Raw genomic sequence first — 26,597 nt, forward strand, 5'->3', positions numbered from 1 at the left:
TGAAACGCACTGTATAAACATACTGTTTATTTTATACGTTAAAATGATAAAATTGCACTTGGAGTCATGTGTTTTTCATTGGAATACAGCAGTATGCTGGTATGGTTATTAAAATTATAAATATATATTGTTGGATAGATAGATGGACAGACAGAAAGACAGACAGACATCTACCTATTATCCAAACCACTTATCCTCACAAGGGTCGCAGGGTTGCTGGAGCCTATCCCAGATGCCCCAAATAGCGAGTAATTGACATTGCCCCTTAAAAGGTTTATAATTGCCTATATATGCCACATGATGGCAGCAAAGAAAAACTTTTATCTAAATGAAGCGCCTCAAATAACTTCAACAAACCTTCATGTTTCTTCTAGTTTTATTGCTTTGACTTGAGCACATAAACCGCAAATGATGTGTTTTAACTGAGCATAGGTTGCAAAATATTTTTTTTTGCAAATATATGCATTTGGGAATGCAGAACCACATTCGCAAATTCATGTGCAAGTTCCAAATGCATCAGCGGATGATTTTCTTTTGTTTGTTTGTTTGTTTGTTTGTTTGTTTGACAGTATAATTTAAACTGGGAGTGGCAGTTAAACGGTTGGATCCTCTTTTTTAATGAATTGTACTCGATCTGCATGTTGTGAAGTGACTTGAGTTCATGCCACCACACAGCGCTCAAATCGATTTTTTTTTGCTCGCAAGTCAAAGCAAACAATCAGCTCAGTAGGGTCACTAAAATCTCAAGGCACAACTTTATATCATAATATTTTCAAAAATGAACTCCAGCTCGCCCATCACCCTAGTTAGGAAAAGCAGTACACAACATTTGTATTGAGGTGACTGTAAAGTATCCAGGGTTGTAATGTGAACTTTCCAAATAAATCAATGAGTGCTCTATGAAATGAGTTGAAAGAGGACACGTGTGGGCGTTTGACACATGGAAAACTTTCTTAATTAAAATAATTAAATGAGCTTTCATGAACCATCATATCCCGTATACAGTATCCTATGAGACATTGTAGAATATCACATGTGCAAAGTCGAATTCTATCTGACCTTGTGAAATCAATAACCCAACATAAGTTTGCATGATTTTTTGGTGTGTGTGAGGGTGAGTGTGTATAGAAATATATTTCTCAGTGGAGTTTACATCCCAGACAGGTCGCCTTGGTAACAAGGTGCTTCCCTGCCGCCGTCGGGTCTCGGCCAAGTTGGGCGCCACCGTGGCTGGACGGTGGCAGACATTGTGACGAGTTTGCCAGGGCGCACAACACACTTGCACACTGACACATGGACATAATGTATGAATAAAATTATTATAGATTATAGTGCCACTATGCTGAACTTTGACCATCATTACTATTGAAGTAAGACTCGTAGATGTGTCTGGGAATCATAAGCAAACCTTGACCAAGCCAAGGAGCCACAGTTTGAGCATCCTGCTGTGAGGGGTCACAACCTCCATCAGATTCATTGTCAGTCGGCCTATTGTGCCCCTCGAGTACACACACACATACACACACCGTTATAACTTATAGGGTCTCCATGACAATGATGGGGGCGACAGTAAGGCGACACGGTGGCGCTGCTCTGATGTGAGCATCCAGCATAATCGTCCTCATATATGCACTGTATGGCAGGTAGAAGTGGGCACCGTGTGCGTGTGTGTGTACTGTATGTGTGAGTGCACAAAGATATAAATGCAGTACAAACATATGATTACATGACTTCCATAAACTTATGACTTTGACTTTGACCATCAAGACACCCATAAATAGGGATTATTTATCACCTTTGACTGGCTGGTAACTCAGACTAAGCATGTCTTTGTTAATCCTTCATAAATCTCTAGTTCAATTTACTTGGAAAGTACCAACTTTTTTCTCAAAAATATCCAATTATATATTTTTTTCTGAAATGCAAATACATGATGCCCCAAAATTCTATTTTTCTCAAAAATAAAACAATTTCTGCTAATGAATATAAAATGTAGGACTTTGATTCTTGAAAGTATGGCTTTTTTCCTTCAGAATATTACCCAAACAATTCTTGGAATTTTGACCTTTTACATAACACATTTGTAAAGGTTTGTTTTTATTATTATTGTACATTGTGAATAAAACCTTTATCCTTTATTATAAAACCTAAATCCATATTGTGCAAGCCTTTATTATATGATGGATGGATGGATGGATAGATGGATGGATGGATGGATGGATGGATGGATGGATGGATGGATGGATGGATGGATGGATGGATGACACACACACCTATGAGGGCCATTCAAAAACATACAGGTAATTGAAGATTATCTCCCACACATATTTGTGAACAGTTCACATACAAATAATAAAATAATCACGCTCAGCTGATTGTTCCCCGCTTTCACGCACGCTACTGAAAAGCTCATACATTAATGAAAAATTCTCACACAATAATAAAATGTTCTCATATTACTGACAGTCTGACACACACTACTTTTCACACATACTGTATGCCCTATGGAAACTCACATGCTCACAACTGAAATGCTCACACACACCACGCGCGCGCGCAAGAACACGCACAAACAAACACGCGCTCACTCACCCGGTGCAGCTCTGGTGTCATTAGAGACGATACAGTTCATAGCTACTACCCCCTTTTGTTCAAAATTACAGACACCAGTCTTTATTCACATGGGGGCTTTGTCGTCAGAGTATGACATCTAGTGGACAACACAGGTGACGCAGCAGATTTCAAGGCGTTGCAGTGAATTAATCACAGCTGTCAAAAAGAATGACACAATGCAATTACTAGACTTCCGCGGCTAGATTAATAATGTATCCCTAATAATGTAATAATAATAATAATAATAATGATAATAATAATAATACATACATACGTAAATACGTCCATACGTACATACATACATACAAGATTGTTCCAAATAATGTTATTGTTGGAAGGTTTTTTTTTTTAAATAGTCGGTTATTCGTAAACTAACTCGATCCAGCTAAGTAGACATTAAGAGTATGACCTAATGAACCGATATCCAAACACTATACTTCTAAATTAATGTACATGTGCACATTAAGGTGATTTTACTTTCAGTAAAAAAAAAAAAAATACACATCACTTCCTGTTTTAGCTTTGACCAAAGCGGAAATGAGATGCAAGTGAATGATCTTGACTCATTCGTGACTTCCTGCCCATTCGGATACGTTCCCTTTGGCCCGTGACAGTGGTCAACCAGCCCTTTTTTGTATACTACGGCGCAGCAACTCGTTCGCACAAATAACTGTACAACGTAATAATAATTTACTTTAAAATATGGGAACCTGGGGTGTTTGGCACACTGGATTCAGTCGTGAGTTCACACACATCCGGTCTTTTGACCAATGAGAGGGCTCGCTCACCCCTTATTTGCATAATACATCATAGTCGCTTATGGAACCACAGAATAAGATAATAAAACAATATTTATAAAACATAATAATAGATCATATGTATATATGTGTGTGATATTTCACGTGCTGATAAATAATTTCGGTATTTACATAGGCTAATCACACAAGACTCATTTGTGAGTTCCCGCCCATCCGCTCCTTTGGCCAATGACAGGGCTCAACCGTGCTCCAGCACAGCAGCTTAAGCGGGAAACACCGGTAGTCTTCGGCCTCTCCAAGCTGTTTCGTATCGTAACATAGCTACCATGCTACTAAACTACGACCATATTCTATCCAGCATGTATAGCCGTGTTTAAAAGAGACCCGACGGCGTTGTTTTTTTCGAATCCCCAAGACTTTTGAGCAGGCGCTCTTTTATGTAAGGTAGGGTGGGCAAGGGGGAAAAAGTTGAGCCTCAGGCGACCGGCTAGCAAAAAAAAAAAAAAAAAAAGCCTCGCTAGTCGGACAAAAGGCTTCCCGCTATCAGGCATGAGATAGCCCGGTCAACATGAGCCAATTCAACTTGGAACGTTTCCGTTTTCAAAAGTCAACGTGCAAAGTGAATCCCGAGTCTGAGAAGGAGAACAAGCCAGGTGAGTAAAGCTGATGTTCGGGGCTAGCTCAACCTGAAGTCTTGGCCAGATGTGCCAAGAATGCTACCATCAGCGTTAGCGTGAGTAGTACTTCAAAGTAGCTTGTGTAGTGATGCACATGTGACATAAGCATCGGGAGTGTATTTAATGTGGTTACTATGTCATTATTGACCCATGTGGAGGAAATCACGACAAGGCTCTCTTTGATGTAACAGCAATGTTGGTAAAGTACAACAGCGCAACCATATGTAGGTGTCAGTATGTCAACAAATCATGCATTTGTCAGGTACACCCGTACCGATTTTTTTTGGGGTGGGCGCATGGGACAGTATTAGATTGTGGCAGTTATGATAACCGTGAGCAAAAATACTGCGTTATCACGGTATTAACATTTCAGCTGTAAAATGACCTTTGAAAAAAAAAAATGTGGCTAAATAAAAACAAGATTTTTCAATTGAACGCAATCCATTTTATTTTTAAACAAAATATGTATATTTGATACAGAAGAACCTTGTACAATTTTAAGTAAAAAAAAAAATATGGAAATAAATGTTGACGTTCTTCGGTTTTAATTCTTCTCAGTATGTCACAGTGTTCCATCACTGGTGAGCTATTTTTAGAACAGACCGTGGGCAACTCATGCTGTCACTGGGGCCAACTAGCGCCTGCTAGTATCATGTTTTTAAAATTAAATTATTTTTATTTCTTAAGGGCAATGCACAAGAATCAACAGAGCAAAAAGGCATACTTGTTTGTGCGTGTCCCTTACGTCTTGCTCCCTCTCGTCGCCACCCTTTTCTACTTGAGAAGAAAAAAAGTTAATTGGAGGCAATTAACTCCAAAGAGGCGGCCCATGTGAAGACATCTTCGAGCACCAAAATAAAAACAAAAGATTAAAAATAGCACTCTCTGTCACGAGAAGGGAGTGCCGTGTTGTTGGTTTTTACAACGATCTTTATTCAGCCTCAGTGCAGCAACAACATACCGTATAACAAGTTTGCGCTTTTCTCTAGCTCATCACGTAATTCCTAATATATTTTTTTAAACAAAGTCTTCAACAACTTCATATTTGTTTACTATTGCTCACTTAAGGAAACTTCCGACATTCTCGGGCTAGACTGCCCTCCATCTGAATATGGGATCATTCTGCCCTTTCCTTTTCACATGTTTTTTTTTTTTTCTCACAAAAGGTAACAGGTAATAACATAAGGAATAAACTGTCTTTGAAGACATGAACATAAACATAGTGGCCAACTGACCCTCAGTCCTGATACCTGAGAGGAAGTCTCACCTCCCACCTCTTGCTGTCCTTACGGGTCTCACGGCTTGTTTTGACACCACTGCCTATCATAGCTCCTCCTTGCACTGTTGTATTCTTTGCGTCTCAACTCATTTAGGCCACTCTCTTCACGCTCCACATTGCTGCTTAATTTGTTCATTTTGCCGCGCCATTTGTATGGCCCGTTCCAGCATTAAATCAGGCTCAAGTTGAAGTTTTTGTGACATATCCTTGTCTTGTATTCCGATGACAATCCTGTCTCGAATCTGCTCGAGACATCAATTGTCATCATTCTCCGGCGGCCCCAGCATCAGGACACTCCCGAGGCGGAGCCACAGCTTTCGGGCCGGGTGACCGCCAAGGGTGCTTCAGCTACAGCTCTGAATTGGACCATGTGCTCATCAAATTTTTTACCCCAAGTTTCAATATTTATAATATATGTTTTTAGAGTGGTGGAGACTTGAGCTGGTTGTAGGTTAGTCTATTTCATACCTTTCAATATCGGCCTAAGTATTGGCTTAATTTGCCGTATCGGACCAATACAAATGACGTCATTTTTTTCCCAAGATCAGGCCGATAATTATCGCGCATCTCTATTAGGAATCACTTGTGACTTATCTTAACTGGGGGAATACTCAGGTTTGCCCAATTATTGGTAGGTGAAACTTTTAGTACCTCATCCATCTGTAATAAATCACAAAATCATATATTGAAAGACATATCATCAGGCTGTGCTAGCTTTTCTCCATTTAAGTGCTGTTATCTGACTTATTTTTGTGTTTTCATTTAATGTTGCTCCCCAGCTCAAATGAAATCCACCAAATCCCGTTTGTTAAAGTCGCATGCCCGAGGTGTGGTTTTTGAAGAAGTTGTAGACGATGACAAGCCAATGAGGAAAGTCTCCTTTTCGAGGAAATACAGGTTGACAACATGCACCTATTGACTTTTTAAAATATATATATTTTTCCTGTTCCTGCTGGTAATTTTCTTATCATGCGTTGCCTCTGCCACTTAAGGGATCCTATCGTTGAAGAGTCTACAAATGGCACCAATGATGAAAAAGAAGAGGAAGAGGAAAAAAGCAGAAAAGAGTCAAAACTCTCCGAGATGTTCCCTCAGTTGTCGAGGAAAAAGCTCTCAGAGGTGAGTGATGTCATTTGGAAGCAGGCATGGGCTAGTTGCTGTTTCAATGTTTACTGTGGACCTAAATGTCCAAAGACATTGGTCTTTTCACAGTCCATCCATTCAATCCCATGATCTTATATTTTTTTCAATTTTGTTTTTCAAATGTTAGGGGTGTGAAAACGTCTGCTACTGAATGAGTTAAAGTAAAAATTTCAAAACCACAAACTTTCCATCAGACGTATGAGCATTTTGTTTGTTTTTTTGTTTGTTTGTTTATTGTTGTGAATGAAAGAAGTAATTTTTTTACATGAGGCAAAATTAGCAAGCTCAATGTATTCTTAGCTAACTAATTGTAATTACCCTAGATAATGTTCAGCTATTGGGTGGCGATGCACATTTAAGTTTGAATCTGACTGGTCAAATTCAGATAAAAGCATACAATTCCATTAGAAAATGATTGAATGTCTTTGCAATATGTATATTGCATGGGCAATTATCGCGATATCGATATTTATTCGATAGGTTGTAGAGCCCTAGTACATTGTATCGTATTCGCAGGTTGTTGGGAGTACGAGCACACTGGATGGGGCTGTTGCTACGTGTCTGCTGATTTCTGATGATGAAGGTATGAATAAGAGTTGTACATTAACTCAGAGCAACTACCCACCGAGTCAGTGGAGCAGTATTTTTTTTCTCATTTCATTACTTCAACAAAAAAATGTCAATTTTGCTTGACCTAAACAAATGTGTGTGTCTCTCACTAAAGTGTATGCATCCCTCCTTGTGTGTGTGTGAGAGCATACTGTGCAGTATGTGTGGCTGATAAAGTGTTTTACTTTGTTCGTAAGGACTTTCCCTTTCAGGCCTTTTTCTTTCCACTGCTATCCAAAATGAATGTGTTTGTGTGTTAGTGTTTTCTTCTGTGTGTGTGTGCCTGTAAGTTTAAAAGGAAAAAAAATCTAGAGGTTGTGTTAGATTGGAAATGGTTTGTCCTTGGCATTTGAAATTTGAGAGAACATGCTTGTGGCCTTTTTAGAGAGTCCATATTTTACTTGCATGCCTTACTTTACTTGCAGTACATCCTCTGGTGACAGCGTAAGTCAAGTTGGTGTTCGGTTCAGTGGTACCTTATACATTAGCTTTCGAACATTGTCATGGTTACAATTGCCTGTATTTCTACACAGATTTTACTTACGTATACATGTTTACAATGTGTGTCACCAAGTATTTTTTTTTGCATGACAATATTAAAAAAGTGGAGCATAAAATATAGCGGTTCGCTATTACAGTAATCCCTCGTTTATCGCAGTTAATGGGGACCAGAACCCCTTGCGATTGGTAAAAGAAATGCAAAGTAGATGTTGACTTATTTTTTTAATTATTATTAATTTTTAAAATGTTATTTTTTATTACATATATTTTTACATTTTATTTGCCGATGTTTCGTCGTGATATGCTGAGCACATAGTGCTGAGCGCGCTCCGTTCACAGCTTCTAAACACAGGTGTTTACTATCCGCTTATCTGACTCGACTCTGACTAATGAACGGCACATTTGAATAACGTTATGAGTTTCCGAACAGAACATCGTTCAACTGTGCTGTTTGTTTGTTAACGTGGACGAGACGAGTGAGAGGCTGCGATGATGCGCAGCAAATCAGCTCACGGGATACATCCACTTGTGCTCTCATTCGTCAATTTCGCGCCGGGAACAAATCACGCACCTTTTATGAGTCCCCGCAGGTATGTACAAAGCCGCCGAGTCAACTCATCTCTTTGAAACAATACGTCTTTCCGCAATTTGGCTGCCGATATGGCTGTATTTTTTATTTTATTATTTTTTTTATGAATGCTTTTTGGAGACCTGCGATGCACTGAGGCCGCGAAACTCGAACCGCGGAGTGGCGAGGGATTACTGTATATCAGGAGTTTTCGAAAGTTTGGAGTGAACAGGTGTGTCGTTTCCAATTACTGTGGACCCCGAGATACTTTTCAGCACCCGCAAATTCACCTACCGTATTCGCGAATGTTTTGTTTTCTTTTTTACAACCCCTGTTTTTCATGGATTGGTGGTTTTTCTCTGTTTATTCAAGAATTTAAAAAGTAAATATTTTTTTCTATCCATTATCCAAACCGCTTAGCCATTATATAATGGATGGAAAAAAGGCAGGGCAGTGGCACTCAAGGAACAGGATTGAAGACTCCTTCCTGACTTGACCTTTTGAGCGTGGATATCAGTAAATTGGTGCACTGTATAATACGATACTGTACATTAATACAAATAAAAAAAAATCTTTTGAAGGACTGATATGTGTGTGCATATGTTATTTAAACACTTAAAAAAAATCTTTAACATCATTCTGTGTAAATGGCCTGGGGGAACAAGCTGTTGTTCTTTTTAACTCTCAGAATTCTCACCTTGAGTAAAGCGGTGTCATTGGTCAACACTGCCTCATTGGGGTTTTTTTTCTTCTTCTTCCCAGACACAGATTGTGTCGGGAAGAGAAAGCAGGATGCATCCGACACCTCGCTAGAGAGTGGGGAGGCTCAACCCTACCAAAGGAGGAAGCAATCAAGGGTGAGTTGACAAAGCCTATAGTTATGATTACTCGCATCTTTTTTTTTTGTTGAAAGAACATTGTCAGTGACTAGTTTGTGTTTTACCCTGATAGTAGATTTAGTACAGGGGTCTTCAATCCTTTTCGTCGAGGTCCGCTGTCCTGCCTGTTTTCCAACCTGTTTTGGATTAGATGTGTTGCAACAGAGAGAGTTGGAAACGGGCAGGACAGCGGGACCTCAAGGAATAGAAGGGAAGACCCCTGATCTAGTAGATTGATGTTATCGTGCGATTGGATGAGTATAAAAAATACTTAAAGGGCCTGCATAATAGATACTGTATTGTGTTCACAGGTTGTTGGCAGTACAAGCACTCAACATGGAACTGTTGATGGTTATCTTGTGATTTCTGATGATGACGGTATGAATAGACTAGTTGTCCAGCCCAATTTATACAGCACATCAATCGTATTTTTACAGTTTAATATTAAAGTGGAGCGTAAACATAATAGCATTGTTATTCATGTTTCCTTTTTCTTTGTGCCTCTATTTCTGGGTAAAAATTAAAACTACAAGTCCGCAAATCCACTGAATTACTTTTTAGTATAACATCACCAAGCACCATTAATATACTTGAAAAATTAACACAAAAATGTTCTTTACAATGATATGTTGTATGCACCGCCGCTAGTCTATACACAGCATTCTGATTACAATTGATTTTGTGGAATATGAGTTAAGCAGTAAAATCCACCCATTTTGTCCATAGTCAGGCTGCGTAGAACATATTTTTGTAAAGAAAACTTTTGGGTTGAGTTCCTCTTTTAAGGGAGACATGTACATACTGTATGTGTAAATGTCAAAGCATCCGAAGGATCAAGGTGTTTTGTCGTTTGATCCTTGTCCGAAAGTATGGCTTTATAAAAAACCATGCCAAACACAACCCCTCAGTTAGGGACCTGTATTTTGTAAATATGCTGATTGGTCAGAGTGGGGAAAAATATTCTACAAAATCAAGAGCAGGAGACCCGCCAATCTCCAGACTACTTCTCTCAAGAATTCTCAGGATTCTAAACTCACTGACCTCACAAGGAGTATTATGACACACTATTCTTATTCTACCTATTGCAATACAGCGGTCTCCTGTTATTTTTAACGATAGGGACCGAGGCCAAACGCAAATTGCAAATTTCTGCGAATACAGGGTAATTGATGCCTTCCTCAAAGTGTATATTCCACAAACACAATATTAATCAGAATGCTGTGTTTCAATTAGTGGGCCTGCATAGAACATATTCTTAAAAAATATGTTTGGGCTGAAGACTTCTTTAATATTCGGTATTAGTCCAAACACAGCCTACCAATAAAGTAGTTTCGTTTGTTAACGCTGCCTGCTTTTTAATGTTTTTCAGACACAGATTATGTTACTAAGCGAAAGCACGATATTTCTGGCAACTCACTGGAGAGCGGTGAGGCTCAACCCTACAAAAGGAGGAAGCAATCAGAGGTGAGTTATTACTAACATCTTTTATTGAAAGAAATAGTGTCAATGACTAGTTGTAGGGTTGTGCATCCCTCCAGTTAAAAGACGATTCAGTGCATATCTCGATACAATTCAAGAAGGGTACATTTTCAAGTGGAACGAACAGATTTGTTAGATTCAGTGGGATTTCGATTTGATTTGGAATGGCTGTAGGTTGTAGCATTTGTCATGTTATATTAATATGCAACAACATGCTCTCCAAAGCCCAAACCGTTCAATTTATTTACAATCAAATACACAATAAATCATTAGCAATATCAAATCGACCGCTCATAAAAGAAGATTTGATACGAGTCTTGATAAGTGATAGGCAATTACTGATACCAAATATGGATATCTGTCCGATACCCGCAACCAACACTTAAGGCAGAAATATGACGATGATATGTTAGTCCTCCGCGGTACTGTATTGGCCCGAATATAAGACGGTGTTTTTTGCCTTGAAATAAGACTGAAAAAGTGGGGGTCGTCTTAAATTCGGGGTCTAGACATTATACCCATTCACGACGCTTGATGGCGCCAGATATCATTGAAGCGAATGCTGAACTTGACTCCGCAGGCCAAAGCAACCCTTGTCACGTGAGGATGACGTGCTATGGGAGGAGCCAGAGGATGGGATTAAGGACAGCGACACTGAGCACAGCGAGGCAGATAATTGTTTGTGAGGAGTAATGTTCTGTCATGATAGATCTCAGCTGCTCTCAAGTTAAACCAGTTTGCATTGTTTTATTGCAATGTTTTTCCTTATTCAGATTTGTTTCAAGACTACAGTTACAGTTAGACTTCACTTTGATGGTTAATGCACTTATTGCAATTTTGTTGTTTGATCACAATAGATTGGTTTATTTACACTTCAAAAACCAGAAGCCATTCATTTATGAATGTGATTGCAGTTTAGTTTACATATTTAAATGTTCAGATATTAAGATTTGAATGAGGCAAAATAACATGCTTTTTCTCTCAAATATATTATAATCATTTGTTTCAGATGTACTGTAATTATTTTCTGTATAAAAATTAGTTTGGTGTTCAAAAAAGCCTTTTTTCAAACTTGAGTCTTGAAAAAGAGGGGATTGTCTTATAATCAGGGCCGCCTTATATTCGGGCCAATACGGTAGTTGGCGCTATCCTGCGGCAGTTTGACACATTGGCAAATATTCTGCATCAGAAAGAAAGGTCTTTTGATCCCAATTTTCTGTCATTGTGTTAAATAAAATTGTATATATGGAAAGTACTCAAAGTATGTTGAGTAGGGCTGGGCGATAATTCAATATCAGTATGTATCGCGATTAGTCACGTGATCGATTACAATAGAAAATGGCTTTGATAAAATGTTTGATCGAAAAAAATCTGAAAGCCTACCCCGATGGCAACATTGTGTGTATTGTAGGCAGCGCTTCACGGCCTCTAAACACGAAGCAGCATCATTTAAACCAACGAAGAAGCCGCTAAACGGCCAAACCAACGAAGAAGCATCCAAACTAATGAAGAAGTAGCACCTAAAGCAACTGCACGGGCTTGCGTCATACACGGAACGGGAGTGTGGCGTAACTTCATTCCAATAAATGATCAGTCGACTTAGTACGATATGATGATATTATGCATACTAACCCGATTAAACACCTCCAGATGGCGACATGGTCTACAAGTAAAGGAGTTCCCTGTCTTTGACGTGCTAGCGCCTGTGTTAGCAATTTCCGACCCTCAGCATCGCAGTCAAGGCAAAATCAGGCAAGTCAAATATGAATGGACTTTCGCAAAAATGAGTCAGCGCATCAAGAGAGTATTAGTTCATTACACTTACATTGTATGAACATTGAATGAAGGCTAATGTAAGTTTATCAACAATACTGCTTTGGGGTAGCATCTAATGCACTGGTGGAGGAGAAACTGTAGATTCCGCTACATTACAATGTACACAAAAAACAGTTGTTTCCCCAAAAATTAAATAGGTTTAAAAAAAGGCATCAGAATATACACGTGACGGTGTCGTGAGCCCGCAGAGGATCTGGAATTCTTTCGAGTCATAATGGCGGACGCCATCGATCACGGGAGCTTTGAAATGAGTAACGGCAGTGATATAGACGATGCGCTTGTGGACTTTGAACCAGTAGAACCAGTCGTACGTGATATATGGTTAAGATATGTTTGTAGACAATGACAATATCGACGTCTTTGTAACAAAATAGAAAATGGTAATTACCACTTGATTTTTAAAATTAAAAATAGTGCTTCTCTTACACTGACACTTTATTTTTACATCTTCGATTGAAACAGTAAAGATTAATAAACTCGGGCCTGTGAGCAAGCCACATGTCTAAGGTCTCAAAATCTTTTGGAGTTACGTTTCTGTCTGCTACAGGGGCTGAGATATTAATTATTTTGTAGGTGTTGAATTTCTGGGAAAACTTCAGGTTTTCAAGGGTAATTCCAAAGGCAACCTTAGGTTTTGGGGAGCTGTTGAGCCATGCGCTTTATTCCTTAATGGGTTAATCAAAATTGATTTTCCGATTTAAATCTTAGATTGCATATCAATAAACACGACAAAAGCTACAGCCACACCATATGGAATCATAATCCCACTAAATCGAACCGAATTAAACTCGTTGCATCCTTGAATCGTATTGTATCCCATGTACAGTATCAAGAATTGTATTGAACTGTCTTTTCTAGAGAGAAGCACACACTTAGTGAAACCCCTACTAGTTTCTCTTCAACACTGACAATTGCCTCCTTTGCCTCACTCTTATTGAAACCATAAGGTGTCTGAAGATGAAGTTGATTATATTGAGGATGATCAGGATGGTGGAGACGAACCAAGTTGGGAGAAGCAGGAGGTGATGGTCAAAAGGCTACAGAAGAAGTTTCCCAATCAGGACAAGGAGGTAAAAAAAATAAAAGATAGGCCAAAAATTGTCAAATGCTTTGTTTCACCACGCAGTGGAATCTCTGGTTGTGTATCCATCCAGAGTACTCCCAATTTTTTGCATTTTCCCTGTAGGAAATAATGGAAATACAAATAATGAGCTCCACGGTTAAGCCATCACCATCATAAAATCTTAATTAACTGTACAGGCATTTTTTGTGTAAAGTAACACCACCTCCATGTTTTGATGTAAGCCTCACTTATGTCTGTCTTACGGTAGGAGTTGCGGTCGGTGCTTCAGGAACACAACTGGGATGTGGTCGAGGCTCTGCATGCTCTGCTAATGTTCTCTGGCCCAGGTCCCAACACACCTCCGTGCACACGTTCTCATGCATTTTTCACCCGTGCCATGTTCTGCTAATCTGATGCCGTCTGCCTTTTTGCTTGTCTCACAGATGCGATCAGCTTCAGCTCTTCTGAAGACACACCAAAGAAATCCCATCATGCCAAGAGCAAAGAGAAGTCAGTAAAGGAGCAAAGCAAGGTGCAGCAAATTGGATCTTGTGACAACAAAATGGATGCCAAGCAATGGGATCCATTTCATGCGAGTGATACTGAAGACAGTTCCGATTCCACAGTGGACAGTGACGACTATACATCAGAAGACGAGATCAAACATTCCAATTCCACCATCTCCACGTGGATTACAAAAGACACGTTCTCTTCTGTCAAGAGAACTACTTCTTACCAGAAGCCATCTTGCTCCTCCCCCTCCTCCTCGTCCACCGCACAAATGCTGTCCAGGTTTGCCAGCGGGACCAGCCTGGCCAAGAAGCAATCAGAAGACAGAAAGCGTAAAGCCCGCGCCGCTGAAAAGCACCTGAGCTCCGACGACGAAGAGGATGCAGAGAGCAGCGACTGCGACAATTACGATGACGCATTCACGAACACAGGAGGCGTGAAGGAAGAGATCCTCAAGTTCTTTCAGGAGGCCACCATCGATGAGCTGGCACTCATTTCGGGATGTTCTGTTAAAAAAGCCAATAAGATCATTGAGCTGCGACCCTATAAAAACTGGCTGAGCCTGGTGAGAAATCTTGCGGTTGAGTTGCTAAGCATGCAGTATGGCTGATAATACAGGTGCATCACAATAAATTAGAAGAATCTGGAAAACTTAACTTATTTCGGTATTTCCATTCAAAAAGTGAAACTCAGATTTCACTACACACAGAATGAATTATTATTAGAATTAGTTTTTTCTTTTGATGGAAACACAGTGTAACCGTCAGTCAGAATCTGTTTTATGACTTTCAAGAGAAACTAACCCATTGAAATAAATTATGCTTGGAATAATTTGTTTCATATTAATTGTTATACAAAAATTAGCAGAAATGAACTACCCCTAGTAAAAACTATTTATCCACGAATGAGGAGGGTGTTACTGCATACAATACTTTGCAGATGCGCCTCATGACTCTTATATTTGAACATTAGCTGATGGATTTAAGATGTTGCTTGTTGGTCCTTGGCAAGTAATACATGGAGAATTCAAAACTGATACATCAACATATGTAAGTTTCTTAAAGCGGAAGTCAACCCAAACATATTTTTTCAAGAATCTTCCCAGCAGGCCCACTAGTTGAAACACGGCATTCTGATTAATTTTGCGTTTGTGGAATATAAGTTAAGCGGCAAAATGCACTCGTTTTTAGCTATCTCTGGGGGCGGCCATTTTGTCTTGTGTCAACTAAAAAAGACATCACAACTGCTCACAACGACCAATCACAGCTGACCTGTTTTCTGAATGTGAGCCATGATTGGTCATTGTAAGCAGTTGCTGATGTTTTTTTTTTTTATTAGCTGTAACCTGTCATCGTCAAATTTAAAAAGGAAAAATTTTACTCAGTGTCTATGGATGTATGAAAACCAAGATCAGTTACAGGTCCAAGTCAAATGTTTTTCTACTCATACCACCATTCCTCCCTTCTTTCACTTTCTAGACCAGCCAATTCCAAAAGAGTAACGGGCTGTCAGAGGACCTGGTGATGGGCTGCAAAACTGTTCTAAAGGAGCGCACCATTGTTCGGGGACTCATGTCCAAATGTGAGACCATTTCCTCCAATCTGGTTAAGCAGGTCACAGAAGTGATGAGGACTGGCATGGGATCAATGCCACAGCCCAGCCTGCTCAATAGCCAGTGAGTTGCTTGCAATTTAGATATACAAAATGTTGTCTCATTGGTTTGTTGTTGCTCACGTGGATCAAATTTGTCTTCCAGGTTCCAGCTGAAACCCTATCAAGTCATCGGTCTGAAATGGCTGCTGCTCTTGCACGACCACAAACTGAGTGGTATCCTCGCTGATGAGATGGTGAGACGCAAGCTATACAAGAGGCAAATAGTGTCGCCACTACCGTGCCGTATTGACCATGTCGAAAATATAAAAAAAGGAGACGTCCATCACTATTTTGGAGCAAATCAGACTGTTTATTCTAGATTAAAACGTGTCCATTGTGTGGAATCTTCACTCCACACATGCAGCATCCAGACCGTCTGTTACTGTTTTGACTCTACCGTCTGTGAAATATTGCCAGGCCGACCTATTTACCCCATTCACAATAATTCAGAAAAGAAGTCGGTCATATGACCGTCTATTATCATGTGAAGTCTTAACATTGGATCCTCCGACTACTTCGATTTAAGACGGCCCTGACATACCGTATGATGTGTTAAGGTTATGAACGGCATCTTATATTTTATATTTATTGCTTAATGTTTTTCATACAAATACTTATGAAATTTCATGAAAATATGTCGGAATGATATTGGTTACAAAGTTTCTTTGAATCCTACCCGAGGACCAGTTGAACACCCAAAGTGATGCTTGAGGACCAGCAGTCCTAAGTATGCACTTTTGAGTTAGTCCTACAATCGTTATAAAGAGGGAACCGACTGTATTTGGCAACACCACCCAAAAAATGATCATAATAAAAATGAATTTTCTGCTGTTCCTGGCTTCCCCAATCTTATCTGTGTGCATGTTTGTTTGTCTTTCACTAGTACTTACAATTCAATCATTTCAAATTTTTTTTTTTTTTTTGTTGATCAAATAGGCACCCTTAGAACAGCTGTGTTCTTTGTGCTTCATGGTTGCGCTCCCGCCCTCTTTTTTTTTTTTTTTTTTTTTGTGAAAACAAAGGCATTCTGTTTTAGGTGTTTAAGACTTAAGTTATTTGTTGTTTCATCCTCCTAGAAGTTGCTTTATATTTTGGTAGGTCATATAATGATATTGATCTGCCTCTTTCTCTGACCAGGGTTTGGGGAAAACCATCCAGGCTATTGCCTTCTTGGCCCAGTTATTGCAGAATGGATTAGAGGGTCCTCACCTGATCACTGTGCCCGCCTCTACACTTGGTAACATAAACACTCTAAACAGTTACACGTTGTTTTGACTTAGCCAAACGACTTACAATTGGAAAAATCTGGAGTGATTTGATGCTGATGACATTCATTTTTGAGGCGTTGTTAGTCAAATATTAAGACAGTTACTGTTCCTTTTAAATCAAAAAGAAACAGATAACATTTAAATTCCATGAAGTGAGCTCTCCAACTCAGCCTGGAGATTCTCTTGTAGAATATACACAAAGTTCAAATATTGTCCATAACACAGATTTTTGGGTTGTTTGTCTTACAGATAACTGGGTTCGAGAACTGCAAATGTGGTGTCCCAGTCTGAAAGTTACAGTGTATTATGGTAGGATGCTTTGTGATTACATGTGATCCTTTTCATATCCACAGTTTGTGTAGCAGTAGCACACTGATTTGTGTTTGTGCTTAAATGGAACTCAAGGTAAAAAAAAAAAAGTACTATGTGGCCCCACCAATCTAAAGACAGTATTCTGATCAATATTGCATTCGTGGAATCTGAATTAAGCAGCAAAATCTACCAGTTTATTTATTTTTTCATCTCAGGGGGTGGCCGTTTTGCCACTTCATGTCAACTTCAAAAAATATCACAGTGCCTAAGTGCTCAGCTTACAAACGTCACATCGGCAAACCCAGAAAACAGGTGAGCCATGATTGGCCGTTTCTGGAGCCCTTACCACTGTGATGTCGTTTTCAGTAGACAGCAAGTGGAAAAATGGCAAAAAAGTATCCCCTAAGATGGATAAAAACAGATGGATTTTGCTGCTTAATTGATATATCCACAAATGCATTTTCCAGCAAAATAATGTGTTTAGACTAGAGGGGTGCATTGAACATACTATTGTAAAATAAATGTTTGACTTGACTGCCACTTTAAAGGACATATGTGGGTTCGGTTCAGGAAAAATACTCCAGTGTGAAGAGTTTTCACCACCTTTGAGGCTGTGTCCGAATGTGCACACTATTCCCTATAGTGCACTATGTAGGGTTACACCATTTTGTCCGAATGTCTAAAAGAAATAATGTAGTGCACTCAAAATTACCCAAAATACACTTTGAAAAGTACTGAGCAAAGAAAGGCAATAAAATATTTTAAAATAAATATTTATTATTAAGAATAAACAGTTGGAGATCTTAATGCGCCGGTGCCTCATGGCAGGTACAGTGGTCACGTTATATGCGACGAGGAACAAGTAGTTAGCTGGCTGTCTGAATCGCCAAACAAAACGAGGGAACTACTAGGCGCTAGAGGGCGCTACATATAGTGCGGGCTAGGGATTAGAGAATAAGGGTGGACATTCGGAGACAGCCTGAGACCAAGTGTGCTTTTGGTTTGTGTACAGGTTCTGTGGAAGACCGCCAATACCTCAAGCACGATATCCTCAACGGCACCATTGATTTTAACATCCTTGTCACCACGTTAGTGTCTCAGTTTGCTAACACACCCATTTAAGACGTAAATCACCCCTCAACTCTGTTACCCCTTTTCTACAGGTACAACTTTGCCATTGGCAACAACAGTGACCGCAGTCTGTTCCGCAAGCTCCGTCTTGTGTATGCCATCTTTGACGAGGGTCACATGCTGAAGAACATGAACACGTTGCGCTACCGCCACCTCATGTCGATCAATGTGAGTTCACCATGTTCTATGGCAGCACTTCTCAAAATGGGGTCTTCAAATTCATTTACATTAGATTCATATTATTTTTAAAAAGTACATACCTACATATGGGTGCGTTTTGGCTTGAAGCAAATGAAACGCTCTGATATGGTTGTGACGTATCACATACTGTACATGGTGTCCGAAAAGCTATATTTGAAACAAAAACTACCGGTACGAATGTTCCCCTTCGACGTTATCCCCCTGTAGTCTAGCGCACCTTGCCAGCCACGCCTTCATGCACTCCCAGAAGGATTCTTCCTTAATCCTCCGTAACTCCGTCCTCATGGCCAACTTGATGTCAACCACGTCCTCAAAACTGATCCTTATGATGAGACCCCATCAGCTCATAAGAGAGAAAAAGAAAAAAATCCCACGGAGCCAGATTGTGTAAGTAGGGAGGTTGCCCCCGGCACAAGGATGCGCGTCTTGGCCAAGAACTGTCGGATGCTCATGGGAAAACTTGTAGCTTGGTTATGAAATGTATTCTTTGTGACACCAATCCTGGAACTTTTCAGACATACTTCATCAATCTGGCATTCGTGCATGCCCATAGCGTTTTTAGCACTGTCTTAAGGTCTTTATTCATGTTAGTCTTACAGTTGAGGCAAGGCAACCTCTGCAAAACATTTTGAGCTTTGAAGCACATGACGCCACAAAATTACCTGTCGACATAATCGCTGCTTTTTGAAACTTAGAAATTGTCACCCTGTCTTTGGCAGCGTACAATGCTATTGACGCAGTGATGCCCTTTCACCGGACTCCTTTCTTGTCATACGCAAAACAATGTTAACTCATTCACTGTCAGACATTTTCAAACCCTCTTTTTAAAAATATAAATACATTCCTGGGATTGAGTGGCTGAACTGTGAAAAGACAAGTAAACTCATCAATGGCAGTGAATGAGTTAAAGTGATTTTGCTCATGATGTCTTAGCAGGAATTAAACTTGCCAATCACTTTTTTTTGTTATCTTTGTCATGTTAGTATTATGAGGGGGCCCTTCTCCCCTTTTAGGGGCACCTGGACCTTAAGAGTTTGAGAACCTGTTGTGCCTTCAAAGCTGCCGGCATCAACGCATGAGTTCTTGATACCAGTCTCGTCTCCTTTCAGGCGGAGCGTCGTTTGCTGCTCACTGGCACACCATTACAAAACAACCTCTTAGAGCTGATGTCACTCCTCAACTTCATCATGCCCTCCATGTTCGCTAGTTCCACCACACAGCTCTCCAAGATGTTTTCTATGGTATTTCTGTCTTTTTTTTTTTTTTTATCCTTCTTTGTGATGAACATACTACACAAGATTGAAACAGATGGTAATAAATATATACAGTATATACAATAAAGTTCCTGTTAGAACAACTACGATTAGCTTCTCCCAGGCATACACAGATGTATCACTTTAACATACTTCCTTGGCACCAGCTATTACTTTCCTATTAATCAGGGCTTTGGTGCTACCTTGTCCGCTTAAACCGCTGTAAAAAGAGCACAAAACCAGGAATAGCTGAGTTTTTCAGTAAATTGCCGAGGATAAGTTCTAGAGAACAATAGGTGAATTTGTGAATTGGGAATTACGAATAAGCAGGGATTCACTGAAAATGTTTTTGGGAGAAAAAGGTAGAACATATTTTGGAAAATGTGATGTGAAAAATGTTGTAATTGAGAAAATAGATTGTATTTTTACATGAAAATGTCAACTTTAGGGTATAAAAGGTTATTTACTGTGAAGAATGTTACACTGCACACTGAAATTGTCACTTTAATCCTCTTTGACACGACAGTTGATTTCACCAACAAAGTCTAATGAGAGCCAATGCAAGACAAAGATAATTGTGTTGTAAATGTAATCATATAAAAGGTGTTGTGTATATTGGCATATACAGCAGGGAATTCTGCAAATAATTATACCGTTAAGATATAATAGTTAGAAATAACATCAGTTACTACAGTGATACGGTATGCCATGTTCTGCCTCTTACAACCATTTTGTTTTCTGTAGAAGTCCCAGGAGGATCAGAGTCAATTCGAAAAGGAGCGCATCTCTCAGGCCAAACGCATTATGAAACCTTTCATCCTTCGAAGACTTAAGAATGATGTGAGTCACTCTCTTCTGCAGCTACAATGTTTACCATATTCTTCCCATGACATTCAATGAAGAAAGGTCTCCTTATTGTTCTGCAGCAACAACCTATTAATACTTTCCACTCATCTAATTTCCAGGTCCTCAGGCAACTGCCTCAAAAGGAAGAGAAGGTCGAGTTCTGCTCCATGAGTGAAAAGCAGCGTGTTCTCTACCACACCCTCTTGAAAAAACTCAAGGCTTCCACCACCAGCAAAAGTGAAAGTAAGCGCACGTTTTTTTTTTGTTTTTTTTCATGAGAATTTTTTAAATTAAGATTTAGGGGAGGTACAGAATTTTAAAATCTCATGTAGGATTCAGATTCAAGATTTATTGTCATTGTCACAGGAAGCAACAAAAGGAACTCTGGATCACTCTAATTTCTGAATTTTGTTTTATTTTTGTCCTCGCAGAGCGTGAGTTGTGTAACGTTATAATGCAGTTAAGAAAGATGGCCAACCACCCTCTGCTTCATCGACAGTACTTCACTACAGAGAAGCTAACAGCCATGAGCAAGCTCATGCTGAAGGTAAATTTACTGTGTATATTGAACCAACATATTTTTACTAGGGCTGGGCGACTGATTATATCAGTTCACTAAACTTGAGTTTGTCAGACTGATCTTTTTTGAAAGTGTTTTTTTTTTTTTTTTTTTTTAAATCAGCTGCTGTAGTTCAAAGCATGCACACAACAGTCAACGTTGCCAACTTCACGACTTTTACAGCCCCACAAGTATTTTCAAAAAACTCACCAGCGAGTTTAATTTGCGCTAAGCATCCAACATGAGCATAATTAGTTTCATTGTTTTGCCTGTAAAAAGGTGCTCAGTGGAAGACTGTCCATTGCCAAAGACTTGGTGCCCATGTACACATTGAATAGCAAAACTGAGAATCAACCACCCAGACGGTCTGAAAAAGGTTTTTGATTTCACTTACAAATTTTGTTTGTTTTCATAACAGAGTGCCGAGTTTTGATATTGACATTAAAAGTCTGCCAACAAATGTTCTCAAAATGACATGACCGCAGATTTGTTTTTTAGAATCAATTTGGGTTTGCTAAAACACCGTTCAACCCATTCAGAAATACTAAGTTTAAACAGAAATGTATATTTGTCTTTGAGGTTTCCTCACTGAAAATGTTTCTAAAATAAGTTTGGTGCCAAATATAATGTGGAATTAAGAAGTAGAAACTGTTGGTTATATGAAAAAGGAAACCAATGTGTTCATTTATGTTGTCATATTTTTATTATTTGAACCCTTGCATCCGGACCCTGGGATCAACCTACAAAAAATTGTGCTTCAAAATTAGAGAGTTGCTCCTCAAATGAAGTCAGTGATTACTAAAACTGCTCCCCAAGGGAAAAAGTTTTTTCGAGCCTTTTGTTGGAAACTTTTGACCCTAGGTTCATGCCACCAAGCCACAAATATTTTACAGAGTGACTGTAAGGAAGGACCAGGTGCAGACACAAGCGATGAAGAGCAAACTATGATGCAGAGATATTTAATGTACGTGTGGGTATTGTTATGACTGGAGGGAAGGGCTCCTGTTCAGAGAGGGTCAGAGGAATCCAGCTGCAGGGAGGGAAGAGAATGTGAAGCAAGGTTGCCAAGTGATGAGCGAGAGTTTAGCAGGAAGCAGGCTAGGAACAGAATGTAGAACGGGACAGCGTAAGCATGAATATGAACTCTTAATTTACTCATTGGCTGGATGCAATGCATTTGACAGAGAGTACTGTCGAAAGAGTGTGAAAGCTGGATGGACTTTGACAGACAAATTGACCAGTCATGCCAGGCAATTTGACTTTTTTTGTTTTGTTTTAAATGCGGGATGTGTTCATTTGTTACAGGGATGAATCACTTATTTTCACATTACTCACTAATCACTTATTTTCATATTATTTGTAATGGGGAAAAAAATGTAAATTATTTCATGGAAGTCAATGCAAGTTAATGCTGGGGTGGGAAAGCTTTTCATTTTTTTTTTTTTTTTTTTTTTCAAAAATCGGTTAAAATTGGAAATCAAAATTCTTGAGGTTTTCATTTTTTGCTTTATCATCTAGCCCTATTTTGTTCTAAAGTTCCGATTCATGTAAACCAAAGATAACACGACAATGTCCTTTATTGTCAGGAGCCGACTCACCACGACGCAAACGCTGCGTTGATCCAGGAGGACATGGAGGCGATGTCTGACTTTGAGCTGAATCGTTTGTGTCAGCAATACGCGTCCATCAGCTCCTATCAGCTAGACAACAGTCTGCTCCTTGACTCTGGGAAGTTCCATTGGCTGACAGAGAAGCTGGCGTTACTCAAAGACAAGGTTCAATGCAAATTGCGACAACACGTATACAGCGGGGCACTTTCACTTCAGCATAATCTGTTTCATGAAGCTGGTTGAGGCTATTTTTATTTAAAAGGAAACATGGTGAATTATTATTTCCTGGCTCGCACTTTTGGTGTCATACAGTAACGCCTTTAACTTTAAGGTCATGTTTTAGGGATATTTTATCATTCTTAACCGTCTAAACTGAATAATAGAAAAAAAAAAGTAAAACTACTCAACCTTTGAAAATACCTGGCAGACATGTACATAATTGAGAGGAAACAGGACACTTACTTTCACACATTTACCCTTAATTTTCTGGCGACATCCCAGAATGCAAAAAGATTGTGTCTAGGTAATCTTTTAGATCCAGATGTTTGCGGAAGTTTCACGTGGCAATGGTTTTGACTCCCATGTTTGTTTGAGTTTTGAGGCTTGTTTTTCCCTAAACATTATTGAACTCCACTCTGTTATTCGACTTTGAACGTTCCACCGTTTGCGCATTCATGCATGGGTGTGTAAGGCGTGCGTGTGTTTGGTGGTTGAAATCCGACCTCATGTTGTTTGTCTAATTGTACAGGGAGACAGAGTTGTTCTATTCAGTCAGTTCGTCATGGTGCTGGACATTGTTGAGGTACTGATGAAACACCTCAAGCATCGTTACATTAGATTGGACGGCTCCACGCCGATAGCGGACAGGTCAGCTAAAAAGCACTATTTGTGGAGCTGATTAGTTTGAACGCGACCCAATGCGTATGCCTTCTCGTGCCCCGCAGAATTGTGCTGATTGACGAGTTCAACAATGACGGCGATGTCTTTGTGTTCCTGCTTTCGACCCGCGCCGGTGGCCTGGGAATCAACCTCACGTCAGCAAACGTCGTCATCCTGCACGACATCGACTGGAACCCCTACAACGACAAGCAGGCTGAGGACCGCTGTCACCGATTGGGTCAGACCAGGTACGATGGTTCGCATAGAGTGGAACAGTTGAGAACTTCTTACACAAACAGTGTAACTCGGGCTGCAAAAACAAATCCATTAATCTCGATAAAAATCGATATTTAAATGTGCTGGCGACAAATGAAAGTCGCGATTCGTTGTTTCGCATGATTATTACGCCCACTCGCCGCGTCGAGCTTTGATTATGTCAGTACCGCTACGTCGCACGTGGCATGAGTTGAAACCCACTTTGTTTCTGCACGAAGGAATTGGGTCTGGACTAGAGGCTGAAATTTTTTTGTGAATTCCACGGGTCACAGGAATCCCATGTGATGTTTTACCTTTAATCACAAGGTTGGGATAGTACAGGATAAGTTCATGGGAGCGGCGATGTCCACAAGGAAGAGGGGCCAACAATTTATTTTTATTTTTAAATTGTATGTAGCTGACCTCCGAAATGTGAGCAGCACGACAGTGGGAGTCATTCTGAATGGGAGTGGGATGGAATGAGAGTTGTTTTCACTGGGAGGGGACAGGATTTTCATTGTTTTGTTTTTTTTTTTACGTGACAGTACGGAATTTTTTTTCTATAGGAGTGGGGTAACACGTGAGTGAAAATCCACTCCCGTGTTACCCTCTAGTCTGGACAGCCCGCCCTTGACCTCGGCCAAGCCAGTTTCAAACTGAACCATGCAGTCAAATTGAGCAACATCAGTCTTCGGTGGCGGAAGTCCCTCCTCATAACATTCAAAATGTCACACGGGAGAGACAATAGTTTGTTTCATTCAGTATTAAACTCAGTTTTAAATGACCAGAAACACGTAGTCAGTAAAAGACCAGCAGCTGATGGCACTGGAAGCATTTATTTAAAAAAACATGTTTTTTTGTTTGACCCAGTGTAGCCCTCTCTGAACTTGCTTCACTCTGACTTTGAAGTAAATAAGACAAGGAGTCATTTTACTCTGTTTTATAGTCTTGAAAACGTTTTCTATACTGCATTTACGGTAATAATGTAGGGGGGGAAAAAAACACTGAATGCCACCCCACCTTCGTGGTTTGTGTGTTAGGACTGTGCAGGTCATCAAGCTGATCAGTAAAGACAGCATTGAGGACGATATACTGCAGATGAGCCAGAAGAAACTCAAACTGGAGCAGGACATGACAACTGCTGACCAGAGTAAGGAAATGTGTACACACATGCACTTGCGCTGACACAAACATTTGAGATTGCATTTTTACGATACTGCAGTCACAAGGATGTTTGAAAATACCATTTTTCCTCAACAAACTTGAACAAACTCCAAGATCAGTCGTTTTTGTCCTTATTGAAGGGACTCAAGCCTGTGAGTTTCATACGTGCATTCACCGAACCCTTCGTAATTGGGGAAAGAACACATGACTGACTCACGCTGTCAGCTTGGATAGACGTTATCATAAAAATGCACTTGTATCAACAAGGACCTCTCTAGACCTCGCCTTGCCTCTAACAGGCGACACTGTTTGAGTAAATGGGAAACTCGTCAATGGAAGTGGTATTTTTCAAAACGTGCAGAATTTTTACTGTAACAAGCACAACCCATCTTTTGATTTTCATGGCAAGTTGATATATTTTATCATTCCGACGTGAAAATAAAGTATGAACACAGTGTTGTTTTATTTTAGGTGACGAGGGGACCATACCTGACGATATGGCATCTTTGCTCAAAGCATCACTGGGACTGTGAAACTTGAGGCAAAAAAAAGTATTTGGCTTTGTTTACTGATCCTGGGCAGGCTTGACTTTTAACTAATCACACTGGAACACAAAAAACTTTGAAAACTATCTGCTGACCACCTTGAAAAGGGGGGGGGGGCTCATTTTGATTTCCTCTGTGGCACAGCTATTGGTTGCTGTGCCTAGAACAAATTTTATGAATACTATGATGTACATAATCAGTGAAGGCTAAACAAGTACGGTGACTTTTTGATATTGTGTAACTGAACGATCTCACGCAGTCACACCAAACTGATAGCGATGCAGCCTTTTGTTGGAAAGGCACCATCGATCTTGAAATTCTTCTGTCCAAACCTTTCATAACAGCATTATTTCTTGACTGTTGAGCGATTTGCAAATTAATGGGACCGTAACTATGCAGGCATCATCCAAGCAAAATGTTACCAGAACTCATTAGTTCAGTGTATTTTGTCAGCAATGAACACAAATGTCAGCAAACAATAACTTGCTTTGCTGTGACTATAAGATTTCCACAGGCGCACATAGTGATTGCCTTCTTTTCTACTCTGTCGCCAACGTATTTATAAGAGTAGCTGGTTTGGGCTGTTGTTACCACACATTACCTACCACTCTGTTTATTTTGGTAGTCACTCAAATATTTTCATAAAAAAAACAGGCTTCCCCCCCTTCCAGTGCCACGGCTATATTGAAAAGTGCAAAACTAGCCCCAATAAGGTGATGTGTTATGAACAATAGTTCCTTTGCTGGGCACTTTTATGAGAATTTGGCCACGCATTGGAGATGTTGAAGAATGTTGGAAGCAGCTGCGACATCCTCGTGTTGTTTGACTCCCAAATATGTTGTGTTCAAGTGTTGCTTTAAAGCTTTTGAAAATTTGTATGTTGTGCATATTCATATTTGAATGTTCTTTTTATGTTAGTTTGAATTTATTACCTTGAATAAATAAAACAATTTTCAAGTAAATAAAATAACATGACTATTTGTGTTGCCGCGCAAATAAAGGAACTG

At 39.7% G+C, this 26,597-nt stretch overlaps 1 protein-coding gene across 1 annotated transcript; it reads left to right on the forward strand.

Annotated features, from left to right (window-relative positions):
* The first annotated feature begins 3,622 nt into the window (after positions 1-3,622).
* smarcad1a (SNF2 related chromatin remodeling ATPase with DExD box 1a) lies at positions 3,623-26,561 on the forward strand. The gene is made up of 25 exons (XM_086031195.1): positions 3,623-4,024; positions 6,107-6,224; positions 6,320-6,446; positions 6,987-7,053; positions 8,911-9,005; positions 9,338-9,404; positions 10,396-10,490; positions 13,289-13,411; positions 13,673-13,751; positions 13,848-14,479; positions 15,393-15,589; positions 15,671-15,761; positions 16,705-16,804; positions 17,085-17,144; positions 18,160-18,235; positions 18,311-18,446; positions 19,589-19,720; positions 20,477-20,572; positions 20,698-20,821; positions 21,010-21,125; positions 22,724-22,912; positions 23,496-23,614; positions 23,692-23,874; positions 24,922-25,031; positions 25,517-26,561. Exons 1-25 carry the CDS (start codon positions 3,940-3,942, stop codon positions 25,576-25,578), a joined length of 3,279 nt encoding a protein of 1,092 aa, XP_085887321.1. The 5' UTR covers positions 3,623-3,939; the 3' UTR covers positions 25,579-26,561.
* Positions 26,562-26,597: the final 36 nt, after the last annotated feature.

The sequence above is a fragment of the Filicampus tigris genome, chromosome 5 (assembly GCF_054856515.1).
Source record: "Filicampus tigris isolate MCC_2025a chromosome 5, RoL_Ftig_1.0, whole genome shotgun sequence".
Taxonomy (NCBI): Eukaryota; Metazoa; Chordata; class Actinopteri; order Syngnathiformes; family Syngnathidae; genus Filicampus; species Filicampus tigris.